At 35.9% G+C, this 21,522-nt stretch overlaps 3 protein-coding genes across 4 annotated transcripts in view; 1 reads left to right on the forward strand and 2 right to left on the reverse strand.

The window, feature by feature from the left end:
* Window positions 1–373: 373 nt before the first annotated feature.
* Window positions 374–2,594, reverse strand: LOC108727778 (protein HGH1 homolog). 2 transcript variants are annotated; one of them, XM_018456021.1, is made up of 7 exons: window positions 2,398–2,594; window positions 2,103–2,309; window positions 1,796–1,844; window positions 1,490–1,723; window positions 1,142–1,426; window positions 902–1,063; window positions 374–814 (listed from the first exon to the last, which is right to left on the reverse strand). In XM_018456021.1, the coding sequence occupies exons 1-7, from the start codon at window positions 2,480–2,482 to the stop codon at window positions 709–711; spliced, it is 1,128 nt and encodes a 375-aa protein (XP_018311523.1). In that variant the 5' UTR covers window positions 2,483–2,594; the 3' UTR covers window positions 374–708. The 2 variants fall into 2 exon arrangements, with proteins under 2 accessions (XP_018311523.1, XP_018311524.1); XM_018456022.1 differs by lacking the exon at window positions 1,490–1,723.
* Window positions 2,595–3,615: 1,021 nt separating this feature from the next.
* Window positions 3,616–4,679, forward strand: LOC108727771 (coiled-coil domain-containing protein 86). Its single transcript, XM_018456005.1, has 3 exons — window positions 3,616–3,867; window positions 4,309–4,513; window positions 4,599–4,679. Exons 1-3 carry the CDS (start codon window positions 3,692–3,694, stop codon window positions 4,677–4,679), a joined length of 462 nt encoding a protein of 153 aa, XP_018311507.1. The 5' UTR covers window positions 3,616–3,691.
* Window positions 4,680–4,768: 89 nt separating this feature from the next.
* Window positions 4,769–21,522, reverse strand: part of LOC108727779 (Fanconi anemia group J protein homolog) — a 51,563-nt gene continuing 34,809 nt past the window's right edge. Inside the window, exons 4-15 of the mRNA XM_018456023.1 lie at window positions 15,957–15,995; window positions 8,832–8,925; window positions 8,258–8,356; window positions 8,097–8,193; window positions 7,798–8,007; window positions 7,371–7,601; window positions 6,904–7,197; window positions 6,518–6,829; window positions 6,097–6,429; window positions 5,093–5,295; window positions 4,978–5,029; window positions 4,769–4,911 (exon numbers count right to left, since the gene is read on the reverse strand). Of these exons, the coding sequence (XP_018311525.1) occupies window positions 4,810–4,911; window positions 4,978–5,029; window positions 5,093–5,295; window positions 6,097–6,429; window positions 6,518–6,829; window positions 6,904–7,197; window positions 7,371–7,601; window positions 7,798–8,007; window positions 8,097–8,193; window positions 8,258–8,356; window positions 8,832–8,925; window positions 15,957–15,995 (2,066 nt within the window). The 3' untranslated portion in view covers window positions 4,769–4,809. The remainder of the gene's footprint in view (window positions 4,912–4,977; window positions 5,030–5,092; window positions 5,296–6,096; window positions 6,430–6,517; window positions 6,830–6,903; window positions 7,198–7,370; window positions 7,602–7,797; window positions 8,008–8,096; window positions 8,194–8,257; window positions 8,357–8,831; window positions 8,926–15,956; window positions 15,996–21,522) is intronic.

The following is a 21,522-nucleotide window of genomic DNA, read 5'->3' on the forward strand; positions in this document are numbered from 1 at the left end:
TGGGGCAGTGCAATACGAGAAATACGAAGAATCGAATGTATTATAAATTACCATTTTTATGTTCGTTTCTTCATTAGATAAGTATTATGTATACACTGTATGTGCAATACCTATAGAATATTATATAAGATGTATTAAAAGTCCGGCAACAGTCGAATATCTCAAAAGCAAAGTATTTTTGAGAAAAATTTCAGATAAAAGTTGTAGGGTTTAAAAAGATCTACTTATTGATCACATCTGTTTGAATTAATTTTTAGTGTAAAAATGAAAATAAGAGGAACAATCTCCAATGGTCTTGACAAATGTCACCCAGGGCATGATCCTGAACAAAATTCAAGAGGTTTTAGCCGTCGATCGGATACCTTGGGTAATGCTAACGCCGGTGGTACTGTAACTTTTAAGCCTCATAACTCAAAAAGTACTTAATGAAAATGAACTTTATTGTAGTATTTTGAAAAGCTTTCGAGGTGAACTACAAGAATATACAATAAAAAATGGGGGGTTCCGTTAAAAAAAATCGATTTGACCTTAACTGAATCTTGGGCGACGCATTCCAAGGTCAAACGGACGTAATCAGTAAGTAGATCTCTTTAAACCCTACAATTTTTGTGTGAAACATTTTTCTCAAAAATTCTTTGCTTTTGAGATATTCGACCATTACCGAACTTTTGATACATCCTATATGTACTTATAATATAATTTTTTGCACTATGTATTGCTAATAAACTCTTTATCCATTTTATGGAACATCTCCGTGTATGCAGACGGCACTTCTACTTCCTTCAAGTTGTCCAAACCGATTTCTTTTTCAGTTCTGTAATAAAAAAATACAAATTTCTTTTATGTAAAAAATTACAATTAAACTGGACGTGAAATTTTATTTTATATCATAAATATTTACTTTATCAAAATATCCACGACATTTTCACATGCCAATAAGCAGTTCTTATCCTTTTCCCATTTATGAAGCTCTCTAAGTATGAGATACGTATTTGCTTTTCTCAGCATTTCTCTAGCCACTTTTGTTGCACAGAATTGATTTAATGCTTCTAAAAGCATAAGTCTGAAATAACATAATAATAATAATATTGTCTACTTGCATTAATTTCATGAATCATTCCTTTGTTAATCTATAACTTACCTTATATCTGGATCAGTCTCTCGAATTTTTGTTTCAGGAAGATACTGTAAATTAATTGGCAATTTAGACATATCTTCATCGTCAAATTCTTCTGGACCAGCAAGTGGTAATAACAGATATGATAATAAATCCACTTCGGGGCTTAACAACCACACATGATTTTCTGTGTCGAAAGTGCAATTTTTTAAAGTACCAACAATACCACCTCGTCTAATTAGACTGTCAGAATACTCTGTGAATGGAAGGATCCGTTGAATAACGTAACGATGTCGATCCATCAAATACCTATAATAAAACACATTTATTTACAATATAATTTAGTGAAAAAAAAAATCAATTAAATGATACCTTCTTATACGTGGCGATCGAGTAAGATTACTAAAAACAGGTCCAAGATAATGCAATTTATCGCCTTTAGTATTGTACTGTTTTGTAGTAAATACAGATAATATTTCATCCCAAGAATAACCACTTTGTTCAATAAGTGTTATCGTTCTATCTATTAAATGAAACGGTCTAGTCATATTAGAAAGTATCATACAACATAGATCTGCTATAATACTAGATTTATCCATTATAGCCCTGTAAAAATAACATGTAAAATATTTGATACAAATAGAATAAAACAGCAATAAATAAACAATAATATATTACCTCAAACAAACTTTTATTAAATTCTGATTAGGTTCTTGGGTAACCAAATCTGTCAAAAATAAACTGTGTAAAGTATCTGCTACAAATTTCATTTGCCATCACAACCAAAAAGAATCTCATTTTGTAACTATTCAAAATATTTTATTTATAAAATAACCAAATTTGTCTCGTTTTATGTCAATTTGTCAGATCATCAAATTATCGAAAGTTTGGCTGATAGAACAGAAGTTTAATGCAAATACAATTGATGTGAATTAATTGAATCTGCTATCGCGATGTGCTACTATATCGCTAACGTTTTACTTACCAGACTTATTGATCTCTGTTGAGTAACTTGACTCTGAAATAATCAACATTGCATTAGTTCCTGATTCATCTCCAGTAATATTTACTAATATTTGTGCAGCACATTTGCTAATGGCAGCACAAGAATCTTGTACAAAGGTAACAAGTTTTATCAACATTTCTGGTAGCTTCAACAAGAGTTCTCGGCCATCGGTAGTCGCCGTCACACCTGTGTACATTTTGAATAATTTGTCGAGGCTTTTGTAAAGTGAACAAACGTAGTAGTAAAATATATAAAATATATAAAAATTACATACGGAGCACGTGGTTTAGTGCACAGACTTTTACATCTAATCGGGTATTAGGGCTTAAATATTCAGAAATTTCTTGTAAGGATTCCATTATCCTTAATACACGTATTTAGTTTTATAATTGTCAATTTGTTGTATGAAAATTCTGGTAGTTTGAACCTTTAAAAACTATATTTTTACACAAAGAAAATAGTAACTCCACTATCAACACAAATGCATATGTATGACTGTATGACTAAAATGAAAATTGTGCTACCATTAGCCCTCTATGGGTGCGTTCTGAGTTACGCATGAAGTGCATGATGCATCGTTTGTCCTTGTTGTTCACCAAATAATAAAGAAGGATAAAACGATACATCATGCGTTTCATGCGTAACTCGGAAACTGCGCACCCTATGTAATATACGCGTATAGATTAACAGTAGTTTTTGAATGAATTATTACTATATGATGGTATATACATATACCACCTGATAGAATAGAGTTCACGTCCATCGATATACAGGGTACTCAAGAAATTTGATTATCTGTAAAAACAATTCTAATGAAAAAAATCCTCATCTCTCATATCTTTTTTAAGAATTTGTTATATCTTTTATGTCAAATTTTTCATGAAAATTTCTGATAAAATTCAAAGTTTATAAATTTTCTTTAGAAATTATAGAATGAAAAATCTCAAAAATTTTAGAATATATACTTCAGAATTTATATATATATATGAAAAATCCTCTAGAAAATAAACTTTCTCGGTACTTTTGAAAAATGTTCCAATTCATATAAAAAAATTTCAGAAATTTTTATAAAATTACACAAAAATAAAAATTTTGTGAAAAATTTTCATCAAGCCAAAATTAAAAACTATACAAAGTGTAATAGTTGCACAAATAATGGTTCTTTCGGAGATAGAAAAATTAATTTCAAAATCTCAAGAAAGTTTCATCGAAAGAAATTTAATTAATACACTCCTCACAACAATTTAACATACGTACCCAAGTGATTTTGAACCACTGTGAATAAAGTACGTTGTTTAATAAATGAGATGCTAAGTAAGAAATAGAGAACAGAGATGGAAAAAAATAATTATTAAATAGTCGTTTTTTTTCTGTGTTACATTTTTTAGTATTCTAACATTTTCGATCGCTGGTAATGTAGTTTCGGCGTGACGATTGTGCTTCACTTATCGTCCGCTTCTCCATGCAATGTGACGATCTGACGAACTAAACACTAAACTAACCTATAAGAAGATTGTTTACGTGCCGTAGCATTTCATAAGTACACGTTTTGTCAATACTTCCGAACAATGGCAAAACTCTGCGACGAAAAAGTAACGCGTATGGAAGATATATTGAATACAGCATCGGTGCTGAATAAACCTGCACCAGAGCCGTTGCCTAATAATACCGAGAAACCCGAGAGACAACATATTCCGCGAGGCAAACCAAAATCTGGTAGGATATGGAAGGAAGAAAAAACGAAGTAAGTTACAATTTCAATAACAATAATATAATCCACAATATAATTCTTCAGCAGTTATCAATTCTTCAACTGTTACAATTCCAGAAAAATCATGATCTAGACTTTGATTTTTTCCTAGTTTCGTTACAGTTGTAATTTTTAACAAAGAATTGCAAGTTCTTTGACAAATTTCCACTTTGAAGCTTTATTTTAAAGTCTAGTCATTGTTTAAAATTTCGATTTTCTCCAAATTTTTTCTTTTCCAAGAAGCTTTACTTGACAACAAACTACTCCAGTACTGAACTATCCAATATCCCATTCATGTAATTTCAATATAATTTCAGTTAATAGAACAAAAATTTTAATGTCTTTTTAAATTTCTGCCGAATAATAATTAACTATTCTTAACGTTTTTCTGAACATAAAAAATTATAAATTAGTGACGCAAATGTTCGTTTGCAGATTTTCTTCTATAATTAAAACGCGTGGAATTCGACAGTCGTTCGCTAAGAAACAAAAGTTGAGAGAAGATCTGAAACGCGTTAAAGAGATGTCAAGGGCAATCAAGGCACAAAAGCAAGCAGAAAAGGAGGCCAAAAAGCAACGAAGGAGAGAAAATCTAAAAAGGGCGGAGGAAAATAGAAAAAAGAGTGAAATTGTGCAAATTGTAAGTAAATGTTGATATCATTTTTATAACAAGGCATACATTTATTGGATATATTTTAAAACTCTTATTGTATGGTCATTTTCAGATTAAAAATACTGCAAAGATAAAAAGGATGAAGAAAAAACAATTAAGAATGATTGAAAAGAGAGATACAACTAATATGTAACATTAAATAAAATAATGTAAATAGAATGCTTAAGTACATAACATTATAATTGTTTGTAAACCATTTTTGATAAAAAAAGTTCCTTATTCAGCGCATATAGATCTCGTTATATATATTCTAAAAGAAAGTCTTAATTTTCTAATAATTTTTCTTTTTCTTTTTCACGTGCAGCTTGCATGACTACAAAGTCTTGAAGTTCTATTTCCAGATTGAAAATCTGGTTACATCTTATCTGTAATATAAGTGAATTATAAGTACTTATAGATTGCAAATATAGCTTACTTTTATTGAGACATACATTTAATTTTACCCATTTTGGTAGATAGTTTATGTTCTGTTGCAGCTCGAATCTATATAAATTGTAATGTAATATTAAGTTTGAACTATTTCTAAATATTTATACCTCTACATACCTTTTATCTACTAGTAGTACAGCACCCCAATCATTTTTATGCCTGACACAACGACCTATTGCCTGATTTAGCGCCCTAAACGCATTTATAGTATACCACTCGCTGCCAGATAACAACTGTCTAGATTCATTGGATTTATTCAAGTTATTATACTCCATTTTCATGATTACATCACTGCTTTGTAAAAGATACGGTATGCCAATCTAATAGATGTAAAGATATAATATTAGAAATGTGCGTGCGTGCGTGCGTGCGTGCGTGCGTGCGTGCGTGCAGAGTGTCCAAAAAGTTCCGGGATACCTGAATATCATGGAAAGTATAAATATAATACAAAAAAGTGTTTCAGACAAAAGTTGTAGAATTCAAAAAGATCTATTTACTGATCATATCCATTTGACCTTGAGTGGCGTCGCCAAGGTCAGGTCAAGGTCACATCAATTTTTTTAAATGGAACACCTCATTTTTCATTGCATATTCGTATAGCACATCTCGAGAGCTAAACGCGTAGAAATGAATTTTTAGTGCAGAAATGAAAATAAGAGGTACAACCTCCAATGGCCTTGATCTTAACAAATGTCATTCAGGTCATGATCCTGAACAACATTGAAGAGGTTTTAGCCGTCGGTCGGACACCTTGAGTAATGTTAACGCCGGCGATACTGTAACTTTCAAGCATCATAACTCGAAAAGTACTTAATGAAAAAATATTTTATTATAGTGTTTTGGAAAGCTCTCGAGATGTGCTATAAGAATATGCAATGAAAAATGGGGTGTTCCATTTAAAAAAATTGATGTGATCTTGATCTGACCTTGGCAACGCCACCCAAGGTCAAACAGATGTGAATAGTAAATAGATCTTTTTGAACCCTACAACTTTTGTCTGAAACACTTTTCTGTAATACTTATACTTACCATGATATTCAAATGTCCTGGAATTTTTTGGACACTCTGTATATGTGCATGTGTGACATATAAATAAAATCAATATTAAAAATGTTCCTTACTGCTAATACGCAACGAGCCTCATTGTCGCTGAAATCCATTCCTTCCGCCACCTTTGCTCTAAAAACTGCAAAGAAGATAGCTCCGCATGCTGTTCGATACGATTCAGATGACGATTCTTCAATCACACTACGATACGCTCTCATGACTGGGTTTAAATCTTTTTCATTTTTCGGTTCCACAAAAATTGTCTTCAATTTGGAGAGTTTGTCCCATATGCCGTTATTCTTCCATCTATTGTGTATGGTATTCATTGCCTTGTAGGACGAAAAGAAACATAGTACACCATATGGCACCGCGTCACATACCTTAAGAACCAAATTACCGAGTTCGTCCTGTTAGGATGAGAATTGTTCAGATATTCGCATACATATAGCGTGAATATATCTAAAATAAAATCATTAACAATCCGTTTCTCGTTACCTGAAAAGCCCAGGTGTTCACCTGATCATATGTGGCTTTTAAAGGTTTTCCATTTAATCCCTGTGTTATGTATCTTATATATAATTGATTCTTCGGTATAACATGATCAGGATTGATTATATGCGGGAATTTCGTCCCGAGTTCGCTTTGAAACGACACAGTTGGCGTCAAAGTACCTGAAGCAAGTATCACAGAACGAACTTCATGAGCCAAAGGCGCAAAAACTATAGCTGGATTCATACATTTCAGTATCACAGTTCGTACTTTGGTCAGTTTTTTGGTTGTTAATGAGCTCCAGCTATTTTCGGTTACCTGATAAAAATGATTACATGATGTTTGATACAATTATTAGATCGTAATTACACAGACGAATTGCTCAGACATACCTTTTCAATAAATTCATTCGTTTCTACGATATACATCCTATAGTCGTCAACCTTATCTGATGAAATCATTTGCATAGCGAAACAGAGATACTCAAGAAGTTTCTTACTGTCTTGCGAAATAGTAGGCTTTGTCTTTTTAGGATTCTCTTCTTTCATATTCTGCTTGAAATCTTCTATAGCCACCTTACTGGCAGCAATAAAATTGGAAAATCTAGAACATCCGACCTTATTTACATCGAGCAATTCTCGGAATACGGAACCAATCCAATGCTTACTGACCATTTCGTTACGATCCTAAAGTGTATACATACTATAATAAGTAAAAATAACGATTATAACTATTTCATAATATGTTAATAAATACCTATAAGATACGAAATGAAAGTTTAAATAAATTATAAAAACGCACAAAATTAATGTAAGAATAAAAATCAATTTTTTATTATTTGATAAATATATATGCTCACATTATCTTTGACTTCAACATCATTCATAAATTTTATAAGATCCGTGAGATATTCGTGTATGATAGCGTAAGTGATACTCTTATACTCCATGTCCAAAAAATGTTTGCATTCTTTAACGGCAACTGTGAGCTTGTCATCTCTGAGATTCACAGTGGCAGCTTCTCGACATATATTCTCGATATTGTGAGCCTCATCAAGAATCACGATATTACCTCTTAGATTGATTTGCATCTATATATTTTAATTATATAATTATTAATTACGTCTATTGTTAAATACTTAATACTGTAGAAAAGAGTATGTGCACTTATGCACTTAAGATGAAGAGATTTAAACTATTAAGCGTTCCTATTGATGAAGCATTTTTAATACAATTATCATTTACTAGTTCTAAATACTTAATTAATAATAATTTAATTTTGCTTACGCTCTCGCGAATTTCTGGATACACGATATAATTGTACGGACAAAAGATGATTTCTGCGTCGGCCATCAAAGTTCTTGCACCGAAATATGGGCAGGCGTCGACTTCTTTGCCTAATGACACCAAGTCTTCAATATCCCAAGGCGTGTCCAGTTTACTAAATATTGTCGGTTTCTTCTTTACTTGGTCATTATAATATTTGCATTTTTTAACCTACGTGTATAAATAATATCATTATATGTAATTATACCCAATTATTTAACTTTTAACTTCTGTGAATACGGTATAACATTTATAGAAACCTTAAGTCTAGGATCAAGTAATTCGTTACACAATTTGTCCTTGTTCTTATCAGTTTCCTGAATGCACGTTTTTTTTCGGCTGCTCAATATAGTCATCCTAGAGAAAGACTCATTTATTATACATTCATTTAATAGAACGAATATTTCGCATGTTCTTTTACCTCTTATGCCTGTACGCGGTCTTCTTAAATTCTTTAACTACCTGCTCGAGTTGCCCGTGAGTTCGCGATCCATAAAATATCTTTGGTACTTTCCCTGTTCTATAGTAAATAAATATTCAATTTTTTACTATTCAATCTAGACAGATAGAACATTTGAAATACTATATTTGAGGAGCAGACTTTCAAAATGCGTTTTATCCAAAATTTCATTTTTTTAATTAGAGATGGCGTAGTGTTCAGTGTTGAAAGACTCATACTATAAGCTACTCTGAGATATTCAGAAAGAATTTTTTCATGGATGATTTATATGCTAAAAAAACATAGATATTTCGAAGTTCATTATGTTTTTTAACTAGAGACAAACAAAATGCATTTGTTTAACATTTTTAGCAATTGTTTAGCAATTATGTTTAATATTTCACATTCTACTGATTGGCATATTGTTATTTTCTGTAAAGTGCGTAATTTTTTCTTGAGTGCGGAGTTTCTTTCTTTCTCGTTTTCTGAAAATTACAAATTTTGGACTTACAAAACGCACTTTGAAAGTCTGCTCCTCATTTAATAACGTACTTACTTGTTTCTGGACAAAATTTTGTCAAGCAACTTTTCATCAAAGTATTGCGACGAGTTTAAGAAGAAATTTTCGGCATCATCGTCGTCATCGTTCTCTATTAAATAGAATAAGAATTATTAACCTATTGTATTTACAAGAGTTCTTACTGGCAAAATAAAACCAATATCTTAAAAGAAATAATAATTTTTAAGAAAATAATTTTTTCGTATATATTTCATCGCGAGGAAAATTAATTTTATTATTGCGGATACTGAATGAAAGGCACGGAGAGATGTATTCCTAGCATTGAGGAAGCAAGCGAGAGGCGAAGAGACGAGCGTAAAGGATGTCAAAACATTACGAATGCTGGCACGTGAAAGGGCACGAATCCATTGAACGGGATCAATAGGAAGGTTTAATCCTCTCGTAGAGCGCTGTGCAGTCTCGACAACAAGCCGGCTACTCGAAGAAGGCATTGAAAAGGAAGCCAATGGAATCGCTCTTAATCCTTTCGTACAATTTACGGAGCCGTAAAAATAGAAATGACTCTCAATGACATCGAGAGCCAACGAAACGGCTCGAAATTTACTCGTAATCGGATTTACAACGGCTGAATCTACGACAAATAAGATTCCGGTATTTCATCCTTGCGAAACTAGTTTCAAGTTTCACCAAAGTTATCTAGAGATACACTCTCTGGCTTTTTTGCTTCATATTGAAAAATAAAGAAACGTATAGTTAAGATGTGCATTATTAGAGAGAACGCTCGTAAAGAGTCAGATTTGGAAACGTATCGTCGCGCGTCGTATTTTGTCTCTAGCATGTTCTTCTCATACAACAATACGAGAATAAAAGATGTGTGTTATTTATCCGAGATAATATTACGTCGCTTCACCATGTGCACCTAACCACGTATACATACGTACAACGTGAATAGGTACTGACATTGCGCCATTGCGTCGGACTACCCTCTAATTCCTCCTAGCGTTCTGTTCTGTGCAGACGCGCTACAGCATGTTCCTTTTTTTTTCTTTTTTTCTCTGCACGCGGGCGCGCGCCCGTGTGTGCACTTCGCTCCGACGACGGCGGTTTCCATCGGCGAGAGCAAAGCAGAGGGAACGGGTGGTACGGTAGCACGGGCAAGGGGGTCTGATTGGCGACGGGGTGAGAAGAGAGGCTAAGACAGGAAAAGCGAGACGGGGCCAATCAGAGCGCGGACTTCGAGGGTGTCGTTGCCAGGCAACGAAACACACCCCAACACCCAAGGGGAGAAAACCCCCGGGGGATACATCATCCAGCGATACAGTCGGCGCTGAAAGTTATCGCACCCTTGAGAGATAGAGAGGCGCCCTTTTAACCTTGCGAGCCTGAATTTTAACACAGATCGTCGAATTCGATGCCGAATTCGATCGCAAAAATTAATTCTAATCTTTTACAGACGGATATTAAATTCGACGTTTTAATTACGACTCTCTGATCTTGAATCGCGCAAATTTAACGCGAAAATCGCATTCCGTATCATTAAGTGATCGAGAATTACCTACGTGATTACATTTGACTAGATATACGAAGAAACAAATCTCACGCCGGAAGTTCAATTCACGTCACCTTTTCATATAAAAATCACTGTACCCTTCAAATAAAAAAAAAAGTATCAAGTCAGCACACACAGTCCAATCTAATCGCGCAGTTTCGATCCATTCTACGTCCATTCAGGATTACAACATCCAAGCATGAATGAACTTGTTTCACGTCGATCACTCGCGCTTGCTGTTGCATTCCCTCCTCCCCCGCGCAGGTTCTGCTACTCCACGATCCCTCCCGCAGTAATCGTTCCATCTCTTTCTCCTCTTTCTCTCGTTTTCGCTATATACTGAATAAACAGTTGATTCGCGTACATAAAGGCCGTGATTCTTCCTTTTTTTTTTTGTACTCGCACGGTGCGCGCTTCCGGTCCTATCGCCGCGCACGAATTTGTCTCTTCCACCGGCATTAATTAACCGAATTGTTGTCATTCTACGATCGCTCGACAATTATTCTACAATTATCCACATTTGTTCCCGTATTTTAAAAGCAGCTGACCGTGGTAACTCCATGAATGGAGCCACGTTGCGCGTTTACAGAATTGCATTCCGATGCGTCTTCTACGGATCGTCGTTCCCGATGACAGGCGTCTTCTGTTTTGCCGCGATGCAGCTAGCAAACACGGTCCGGCCGGATCGTCCAGTTTATTCCAACGCTCCGCCACGTCTCGGAACCCGAGAGTGCTTAAGCTACTTCAACGCCAATGAAATGTGTCGATACTTTGCTTCCAATATATCGAGTATTTGTTTTTACACGAACGCATATATAGGACGCTAAAAATCCTATCCCGTAGACAATAGTTCTGAATGTACTCTTACTTTACTATCATATTAATGATCTTATTGATTTTTTTTTCCAAGAGAGATACTTCGATACAAATAAAACTTCCGATATAATTAAATATGTTCATACTTCGATATAAGTAAAAATTCGTTAATGACACACTGTTGAATTCATGATATTAAATTATACCCAATTTGAATTGTTTTTAAGCATTTCTATAGGTCGCCACTATTCCTACTCAATATATCGTTAATTTAACTAAAATAATGAAATTAAATAATTCAGCTCAAGAAATATGTTAAATCTGACTAAAATTTAGTTTATTATTTATTAAGTGTGTTAATATGACGTAGTTTACTTTGAAAATAAGCAATTCAACTAGAAAAATTTTTTACATTTTGACACACAGAAATTAAAAATAATAAAATGTTATTTAATTCAAAGAATTGAGTTACTGTTGCTCCATTGATATTTAACAATGCACATTCGATTGCAGCTCTACACAACTAAACGTGTCTGTCCCATTTCTAAGATAATTAAAAAAAAAACAACATGCAGTACATACAACACTAGGATATAAAAGCCTTCTCGAAAGCTGAAGGTTCTTTCAACTAAGACAGACATACAATTAATTGAAGATTTATCATCGATGATTGTGAGTTTCTCGCGACATGAAGGGAATGAGTTGAATGTCAAGTGCCAATTAGCTCGTGGTTATGGCTTGATTTTAGGAAATCGTTGCTAATTGGTCGGGATTGTGGTGCTTCATGAAACTTTGTGGCCAAACGAGACAAAAGCCGCGACGAAGTCCTTCCTAATATCCGTCAATTCCGCGGGATTGTAGGACGGGCAACTTTGTGACTTCGAGAATGTTTGATAAAGGGACCCCGACAAAAGGAAGATCGTGCGAAGTTTCATCGAGATCGGCTTTTCGATATAATTAGCGAAATTAACACCGCCATTAGCTAACCAATTCCAAATACCGACAGACATTTTTTACGGCACAGACCATTAAATTCGCGTAACACCGAAACCGCAACTCGCATTTTGAGTAAAACGCCGATATTCTTTTTAATCAATATGAGGGGAAGTGTTGTTAACCATTAATTATACAGACTACCAATATTGGATGCCAGATTTTCATCGAAGTGATGTTGCAAAAAAATGCAACAATTCAAGATATAAAGAATGATACAGAACTCTAAGATTTTAATATTTAAATTTGTAAAAAATTTTATAATTTAATAAAAAATACACAATATTCCTTTAAAATATTAAATATTTCGAGGAACATGCGTATGGATGAGATTATGAGTCCGTTCCGAGTTACGCACGAAGCGCGTGATGCATCATTTGTCTTTGTTGTTCACCAAATAATAAAGAAGGATAAAACGATACATCATGCGTTTCATGCGCAACTCGGAACACACCCTTATGTATCGTATGTTCATTATATAAAACGTAAAAATGTAATTTTATAAATAAAAAAAAACATAGATCTTTATAATTTTCTTCATTTCAATGTAAACGTATTAAATTTACTCAAACAATGTGATGATCAGAAACTAAAAATAAGAGCTTACATCATAAGAGATTATATTGACATTATATTGGAGGTATATTGTGTTGAAATATAAAATTGAGAAATATCAAAAGTAACAAAAGTTACAGAAGTAACAGAAATGATAAGAAAAAAAAGTAAAACAGCAAGGGGGAACACGAGATTTCTCGTTGAAAAATACAAGATATTATTTAGTCATAACATAATAACTAAAAAAACAATAATTCGAAGATACTGAAAAAGAAAAAATATAGACTAAAAAAATGAATTATGATAGAAGGCATAGATGAAAAAGAGAATAATAATACAAATTCCAAAAAAAAAAAAAAACGAAGACTGGCATTTAGCTATCTAACAAAGAGGGTGAAGAAATGGTGAAGAAGAAAAAAAAGGAGACAAAAAAGCACGAGGAGAAAAAGAAGACCGTCAAAGAGAGACGTATGAGGATATCGAAAGATTCTCTTTGGCGACGAGAACGGCAGCGCGAACGACGAGTACGGCGCGCGACGAGGAAGGGGTAGCAAAGTGCCGAGGGATAGGGAATCGGCGTTTGGTTGAGGGGGTTGGGCGAGGGTTCGGTCGCCATGGCGACAAGCAGCCCCCGGGACCCTCGCAGCTCGTTGCCGGGGTTGGTCGAAAAGGGTGGCCCAGGGCGTCCGCCGGGCAGGTTAGGCTGGGCACGCAGCCCGAATGTCACTCGGTACAAGGGAACACAAGGATGTCCTTCGGACGCGATGGGGAGCAGAGCGAATGCGACGAAGAGGGTAGCGGCGGCAGTGGGAGGAAGAGGAAAACGAGGAGGAGGAGGAGGAGGAGGAGGACGAGGAGGTGGCGGTGACGGCGGCGGGGAGACCGCCGCGGCCCAAGATGGCCGACGACGCGACACCCACCATGTCAATAACACCCTTCTTCAGCGCAAACCGACCCCTTCCCGACCCGCTCCCACTTCCGGCTACCCCCCGCGTATCACCGGCACCCCCTCGTCGTCCTTCATCGCCCGCCCCCATAGCCGACTTTCGTAACCATCGACGCTTCGCGTCGAGGACGAAATATCTTGCCACCGTTTCCCCGGCTTCTTGCCTCTGTCGGTAATTAACGCGACCTTCCTGCCGCCGGAAAAGTGTAAAGGGATGCTTGGGGCGGATAGCTTGGACGGTGCACACGTGGGGGTGGACGACAGGTCGGGGAGGAGGGTGACGACGGGGGACCATTGCGAGCGAGGGCGTAATTCCGTTAAGTGTCTTCGTAAACTTCGTTAGCTGCATTTCCCGACATTACCCACCCTACCGCGCTGCCGCGCAACCCCCGACACATCCCCCGCGGGGCAGAATATGAGGACGCGAACGACAACGACAACGACGAGGACAGCGGTGACGGCGGTACCGCATCGTCGGTAATGTTACCGCCGATAGGTTGCGTCGAATTGGTTTTTCAGAGTTGCGTTATGGACGAAAATCGAGCGCGAAAATATATTCCATCGCGCGCTTCAACGCCAGCTATTAAAAGCCTAATAACATCAAGATACTCGTCGCAACGGTCGGATTTTAACGCCGGAAAAATACCTTACGCCTTTCGCATAAAATCGCGCTCCTCTGAATTAAATTTAATTTCTTTCTTTCTTAACGCCTAACGTCTAACGCAACAGAGAAATATTGTTATGATTCCCATCCAAGTGCCACCTATAGGCATCCGTCATTTTATCTTTGTTGTTCGCCAAATGTTAAACAAAGATAAAATAATACCTGGGGAGCACTCGAGTGGAAATCTGCGCGCGCTCTCGAAAGGTACGTTAAGATGTAATTAACGAAAAAATTCGAACGCAACACTCATGCAAAAGCGCACTAATCAAAGAGTAAATGATTCCGTTATTGAATTATGCATCAGCACTCGATCATATTGAGATGTGCGGGCATGCTGATATTATTTCGAGAGCTCATGAATAATGAACAATGCGTATTAGTGTTGCAAATGTAACATTAGTTACATTCAAATCGAAGATAATGATAATCATTAACCGTAATTTACAAATAATATATGAGTTGATTATGCCAGAATGCGCAGTAATTTTCACCGAAGCAAATCGGCGTGCGGTTTCGCGATTGCTAACGAACCGAAAACTATAGTCTGCATTGCGATGCACCGTTAAATTTTTTAAATCACTTATAATTCATTATACTGCCAACATTCGTTAACTGTCCGTTACTGAAGTGGATAATCGAGTGTTTTTTTCTTCGTTTTTACATAATTATATTTTATTGATTCATGCCATCGTTGGATAGAAGAATTTTGTTCGAATTCTTAAAGTGTGTTTAATGAATACGTAATTAATCCTTAAACGCTACATTACGAAAACACACTTGGGTATGACATGCCTAACTCAATTCGATTGCTAATAATTTTCATAAAAATAAATATTTTGTAAACAATTTTCTTTTCAATCAAAACGCCAGATATTAAGGAATATAATGATACTAAACAAATATATGTATCTTTATTAATAAAAAAAAAATTAAAAATAATAGAAAAAAACGTTGAAAGAGCATTGGAAAAAAAGTATGCCATATCGAAAAACCTTAATGGAAAAACTTAAATGGATTAAGAAAGGAATATATCCCTTGCAAAGTACAGTTAATTCTTATTGATTAAAATCAGGTTAAAAGTTAGCTTAGAACTGCGCAAAATATTGTTGTTAGTAACAGTATCTTCAAAAGCATAAGACCTTCCAACAGCAAAATGTATTGATTGCACAAATACATACGTCACACCGTTACACGTTAAATTCTTGAGAGTATCCCTCTCGTTCGTGATAAAGAAGCACGCCGCGGGCAGATGCTAGCAGATCAGGATGCTGTATTAAATATAATAACTGCGGCGGGTTTTCGCGCTTGAACTGCTCGAATTATGTTACATCATATTCGCTTTGTGCTTTTCGAGTATCGCCAACTACAATAGGAGCAGACACCTGGAACGCTCGCGCAACGTTTCATTTCGTGTCCGAGGATACAATGTATCCACTAAACCACGTAAAACTAACGGAAATCTTTCTCTTTCGACCAACACGCGGTAATTTCATTAACAAACGCGTCAACGTATCTGACCGTGTGTTAAACGTAACAGGTAAAACAAGCGAATTTTGAACGAATGACATTTTTGACCAATCAACGGAATGTATTGACTAGAAATAACACAAAAGAATTTTCTTTCTCTGTTAGACTCACCTAGATCCATTTCATCGTTCTTTTCTCGGTGTATTTTCTCTGAAACAGAAAAAATATTATATATTATTAAGAAATAACAAAAATCCTTAGCAAAAAATCTGCTTCTTTGAAGAACAAAATTTTACAATTTTAAATTACTTAGTACACGATTTAAAATTTTACTTGATGCACAAATACCTAAATATATACAAAATACACACACACACACACACACACAGTAAACAAATTATAATTAACATAATGATATAATGAATTATCAATTTTATTCGATATGTTTTTATCCTCTAATAAATAATTTAGTTAAACTTTTTATTTGTGACATCACATTAAGGAAAGAGATTGTCTTCTGATCTATTTTACCATCAGTTAGACTGAGGATATGAGATTTAGAAGCAAAACGCGTGGAAAGGAAGAAATGAAAATTACTATGCGCGAATCAACGCGTGGAACCAATGCGAGGAAAAAAGAAATAAAAGCAATGAAAAAATCCCGAGGGCAATATGGGCCTCACTGAAAAGATCCTCCACTAATAGGCATTATATTTTTCGTTCTGTACATTACGAGAGGCAGTTGGATTATACGGGCCTGTCAGCGGCCTAATAACTGGCCTAAGGCCCGCCCCGCATCTGATACGGGAAAAGGACCCTTTCCTATACATTGTGTGCATTAAATACTAATCGCAACGCGCGCGAGCATGATCGCGATATAATGCCATCAAGGTAAGCGATATACGTGTGGTAGCTTCAAAGGATGCCGACATGAAAAAAAAGAAATGAAAAAATACGTCCCTTAAGACATCAATATGTGATCACCTTCGTAAGACTTCTTCCATCAATTTTATTTAATAAAGATATATAATATAATCCTGTAATATATCTAAAAATAAAACTATTGACCATATTTCTTCAACTTAAAAAATCTCATATCTAGAAATAAAAGAGAAGCAGGAACGAATAACAGCGCCCACTCTATTACTGAATTCGTTGCATATCGCTCTTTCAACAATTTCGAGAAAGAATAGACATGCCAGAAATGGTGTAATCCGCTCTCGCTGTACCGTTATTAAAATAGCGCCTTCGTATTTACAGTCGCCACGAGACCATCGGCCATTTTCTGTCGCCGCATGGCGATCCCTTGCCCCAGTGCGAGTCAGTTGTTGCAATTTCCTCCCTTGCTCGCTTCGAACGCGCGCTCTGCCTCAAAAGGGGTTGCTAAGGCTGATACTCCGCCAGCAAGGGGTCGCCGCACAGAGGGTTCATCTCTCATGTGAGGTGGGTTGATGGCACGGAATTTCACCCCCGTGGGGTCGACCACGGAGAGATATCCCGGGATATTATCCCTCGGGAAGCCGTGTAATGAAACCGTTCCGGCACCCCCGTGGCATTATTCCCTCACCAATAGCTTACCACCCTCCACAAGGATATAGGTGCATGATATGGGGCACAGCTGCGCGTCGGTACCGATACGCCCCCTCCTTTATCACGTCGGTCGTCCCTTAGCGAAGGATAAGCCTAGCAAAGCCGGCGTCAGCAACGACAGCATCATTAAGAAATCCCTGAGCTCCATTACACAAGCCCTTCACCCTTTTCAGAACCAGTCGCCATTTTCTACCAATTTCTCGCGAGGGGTGCATAAAATGAATACGCGATAGAACATTGCGCGTTTACAGAGGAAACGTTTGAAACGTACGAGTTATTGTGCGTATAAAAATAGTAACTTCCTTTTCTTTAAATAAGATATAATTACACGATGAATTAAAACTCTTCAAGCAGGAAAGAAAAGTGATAGAAAAAATTTTTTTAAATACACTTACAATGTGAGAGATGCAATTTTATAGTTGTTAGAACGTAACAGAAAATCATTGTTTCGACCAGTTTATATTTAACGAAGGCGGATCAGTGAAGAGAGAAAACAGCATACTATATGGGCATCGTTATTAGTGAATCCACGTAATTGCTTTATCCCCTCATGTATCATACCAACATTTTTCAATTCTTCTCCATATTCACAGGGACCAGATAACGAGATATCGTGTGTCGAAAGATGGTAATTTTTAAAAATGACAGCGCTATGCGAAAATTACAAGATATATGTCGCACACGCGACGAGAAGAGAACGATAATTTGCAATCATCTTTCCAGGAAATCTAAACAATTTCTCATTAAAAATAATTTTTTTTTAAATTCGGTATTTCAGGTATTTTTCGCATGTTGGTTAACGATATGAATAAAGGATATTTAGACGTAACATAATAACGGTTCACCACGCGTACGAAAAAGGGATTTTCGTACACGAATGCTTTCTCTTTGAGCGCACAGAGCATAGATACCGTAACGTCATATATCTTTTTGTGCCTTTTATACGTTAACATACGTTATATGAAAAACTTCTCATTTATGTGCAATTTTTCTGCGATTCACTCGAGTCGCATCTTGCGTTCGTGTGCGCTTCATTTTCTTTTCCTCTATTCCTCGTATCGTTTTCCTCCAGCCGTATATTACTGCTAATAAATGTGTATTAATCAATAATTAATATTATATAATTATCACAGAATATTATGTAATGAATCGCCTATCCTAAGCTTGTCTTTAAAATTTTCTCGAAACATTATGAAAGCTGTATCCCTAAAAACATTATCAAACTCTCGTTCCAAGCGCTATCTTGTTTCTTTTTTTAATATTCTATCATTATTTGTAAATAAATTTTCCAGAATAGAAAAATGGTGAAATTGACCCATCAAATTTTTTTTTTTTTTTTTTGAGATTTGAGATTTGTTTTGACGATGACTTTGGCTTTTTGGTGTTATTCTCTATTACTGAAAGATAAGATCTTTTTTCTCGATTTATAAAAGATAAGATCATTTTTTCAATTTCATGTTGAAGAATCGTGTTATTTTTACGTTTTAAAATACGTCGAAATACAAGGACTGATAAAATTTTATACAAAAAACAAGGAAAGAACAAGGGCAATAGGAGTCAAGCGCGGGAGACGTTGCGCAAATAACACGACTATCGTAGCGTAAAACTTCTTTATTTTACTAAAGCGCTTACATGTTTCGGCTCATTTTTGAGCCTTCTTCAGAGACAACTAATAAACTCACATACATAGAATATAATAATTATTAACTAGTCATGGTGATCTTCCTCACCTCGAGAGTATAAATGCCAGAATTAAATCCAGATAAGAATGCAGTAAAAAAAAAGGAAAAAAAGGAAAAGAAATTTTGAAATTCTCGAAATAAAGAAAATGTAAAACTATTGCCCTTGTTCTTTCCTTGTTTTTTGATTTATGAGGAGTCTTAGTCAGGTTGATTTATTATACGTTAAAATTTTATAGAAAAAGATCATTTTTATATGTAATGGGATCTTTCACTATATTGCACATTAATGCATTTTGTTCTTGTCATCGCACGTGTTAGTTCTTATTGCACGGAAATCTCTATCTCAGTTCTGAATCTGACCGCGGAAGCTATCCACAGAAGCGTCGGCACGTTTCTTCAAATCATTGACTTTGTCCATTCAATGAAACCCACATCCTGTAGCAATAGCTCCGCGCACGTACAGAAATGGGGCCCGTTTCTCGAGAGCCTCACGAGAGAGCAGTTTCCGATTCGCTGTACAATAATATGACGGAAATGTCAGTCAATTAATAAGCATAACGAACCTAACTAATTTCCGCCTTTGTTCCACTGCGTGGTCCTGGATAGATGAATGAGTGGCCATTATGTGTGTGTATGTGCGGCCTTTATGATTGGTCAGATCCGTATCACGACAGCCGGTTCCGCTTTTACCAGGCCGAACCGCGGCCGACGCGGCAAAATCTCGTGAACCTTTTTAACCGCGTGCACGTGCCGACGGGATATCGTTTTCATTTTTGGCCCTGTATCGTCCTAACCACCTCCCCTCTTCCTTCCGTCAACTCACTTTTTTCTTACGCCTGTATCTTTCGTCGTGCCGCGGTCTTGCGACCAGGCGGCGTAATTCGCGCAATGGCGGAAAGAGGGAATGAGAGAAACTTGACGACAGTACAACAATCCGTCAACACTTCATACATCGCAATATATTATATATATATATATATACATATATATATATACATACATATATATATAAATTTAGTCGATATACTTAAATACACCAGGAATTTTATATATTTAATCATTTACAATCGATTAATAACACAAGTAAAAAAGTATAATTTCATAAACACAGATACCCCTGAGACAATGTTCTCATAAACAAGTCCGAATGTAATGACCGATCGACTGACAAATGTACCGAGAAATTTTATAATCACAATCATCATTTTGTTGAAATACTAAAAAATGCAGAAAACTGGGAAAAAAATGCAGTTCCGAAATCAGTATTTCATGCGAGTACGAATCGCGTTTTTATATTTATGGAAATATCCAAACACGCTAGGTGAGAAACCAATGGTTATGCGTCGAACGCGCGTCGTTACGCCTTCTCTGTGCTTTCATTGTGCGATTGAAAATATTTGCGTATATTTTCGAGCACGATTATACATTTTTCGCCGCATCTTTTCTTGCATATTTTTAGCGATTTTATACATCACATACTTATATCTGCAGTGAAAAAACAGTAAAATGAAATTAAAAAGATATTATGTACATATACCTAAAATTAATTCTTCTAAATGAAACGTCAAGCATTCTATTAGAAATAACAAACATTCTTTAAATGATGAATAAGTAAACTTAGTTTAGCATATTACGAAAACAAGTAATAGTAGTTATTGGAATCTGTGCAATACATGTGGATCGTGGGATTAAATAATAAACGTTAATCGGTTTTATGGAAGCGTTTCATTTCACACATCCAAAGAATATTATTTTTATTATTTTCAACGATAACAATCGCCATTGTTGAACAGAGTAGAAATCACTCTCCGATTTCGTCCGATTACTTGAAAACTTTTCCAAAGAACTGCAAGCAATGGAGACGAAAGGGGTTGGAGATTTCACTGAAGGATCATCGCGCTTTAAACGTTTTCATTTCGTGGCATTTCTCTGGACACGAAGAGCCGCAGGAAGAAAAAAAGAAAGCAGAAGGGGAAAGGTTTGCGATGGCGTCGTGGGATTCGTTGCTGATTGGACGATGGCAAGGGTACGCATTTTTAGCCACCCTTCGGATCTGCCCTCATTGTCATTTTAATTTCGATCCCCTCGGGGACCAAAGAGAGGGTGGGGCGTAACAGGGGGAACGTTATAGGAGCTACGCACCTTTGGCAAGATTGGCTCGACTACGCAGAAACTGGTTACAACGGAAACACAGTGAGATTATACCGGGTGTTCTAAGATAAAGTTAATAAAAGAATAGTATACAGACAGATATATATTATAACTCTCAAGATGTTATTTATTTACATATAATTTAGTTATTTCCTATAAAAAAGCAAATATCAATGTTTATTTTGATTATTTTCCTAAAAATTATAACTTCTTTAATATAATTTTATCACGTTTATGGCTCATATTTTTTATAAGGCGTAAAAGAAGCTATTGTTCGTGACAGGAGCATCGTTCTTAGCATCACATAGTTTATAA

The sequence above is a fragment of the Mycetomoellerius zeteki genome, unplaced genomic scaffold (genome assembly GCF_001594055.1).
Source record: "Mycetomoellerius zeteki isolate Tzet28-1 unplaced genomic scaffold, Tzet1.0 scaffold53, whole genome shotgun sequence".
Lineage (NCBI taxonomy): Eukaryota > Metazoa > Arthropoda > Insecta > Hymenoptera > Formicidae > Mycetomoellerius > Mycetomoellerius zeteki.

Coding starts and splice junctions, on each gene's coding strand:
- LOC108727778 (XM_018456021.1), bottom strand. CDS start 2,482: ATGGAATCCTTACAAGAAATTTCTGAATATTTAAGCCCTAATACCCGA. Junction 2,310..2,397: donor TGCACTAAACCACGTGCTCC/GTATGTAATTTT, acceptor AAATGTACACAG/GTGTGACGGCGACTACCGAT. Junction 1,427..1,489: donor CGATCGCCACGTATAAGAAG/GTATCATTTAAT, acceptor GTTTTATTATAG/GTATTTGATGGATCGACATC.
- LOC108727771 (XM_018456005.1), top strand. CDS start 3,692: ATGGCAAAACTCTGCGACGAAAAAGTAACGCGTATGGAAGATATATTG. Junction 3,868..4,308: donor TGGAAGGAAGAAAAAACGAA/GTAAGTTACAAT, acceptor GTTCGTTTGCAG/ATTTTCTTCTATAATTAAAA. Junction 4,514..4,598: donor AGAGTGAAATTGTGCAAATT/GTAAGTAAATGT, acceptor GGTCATTTTCAG/ATTAAAAATACTGCAAAGAT.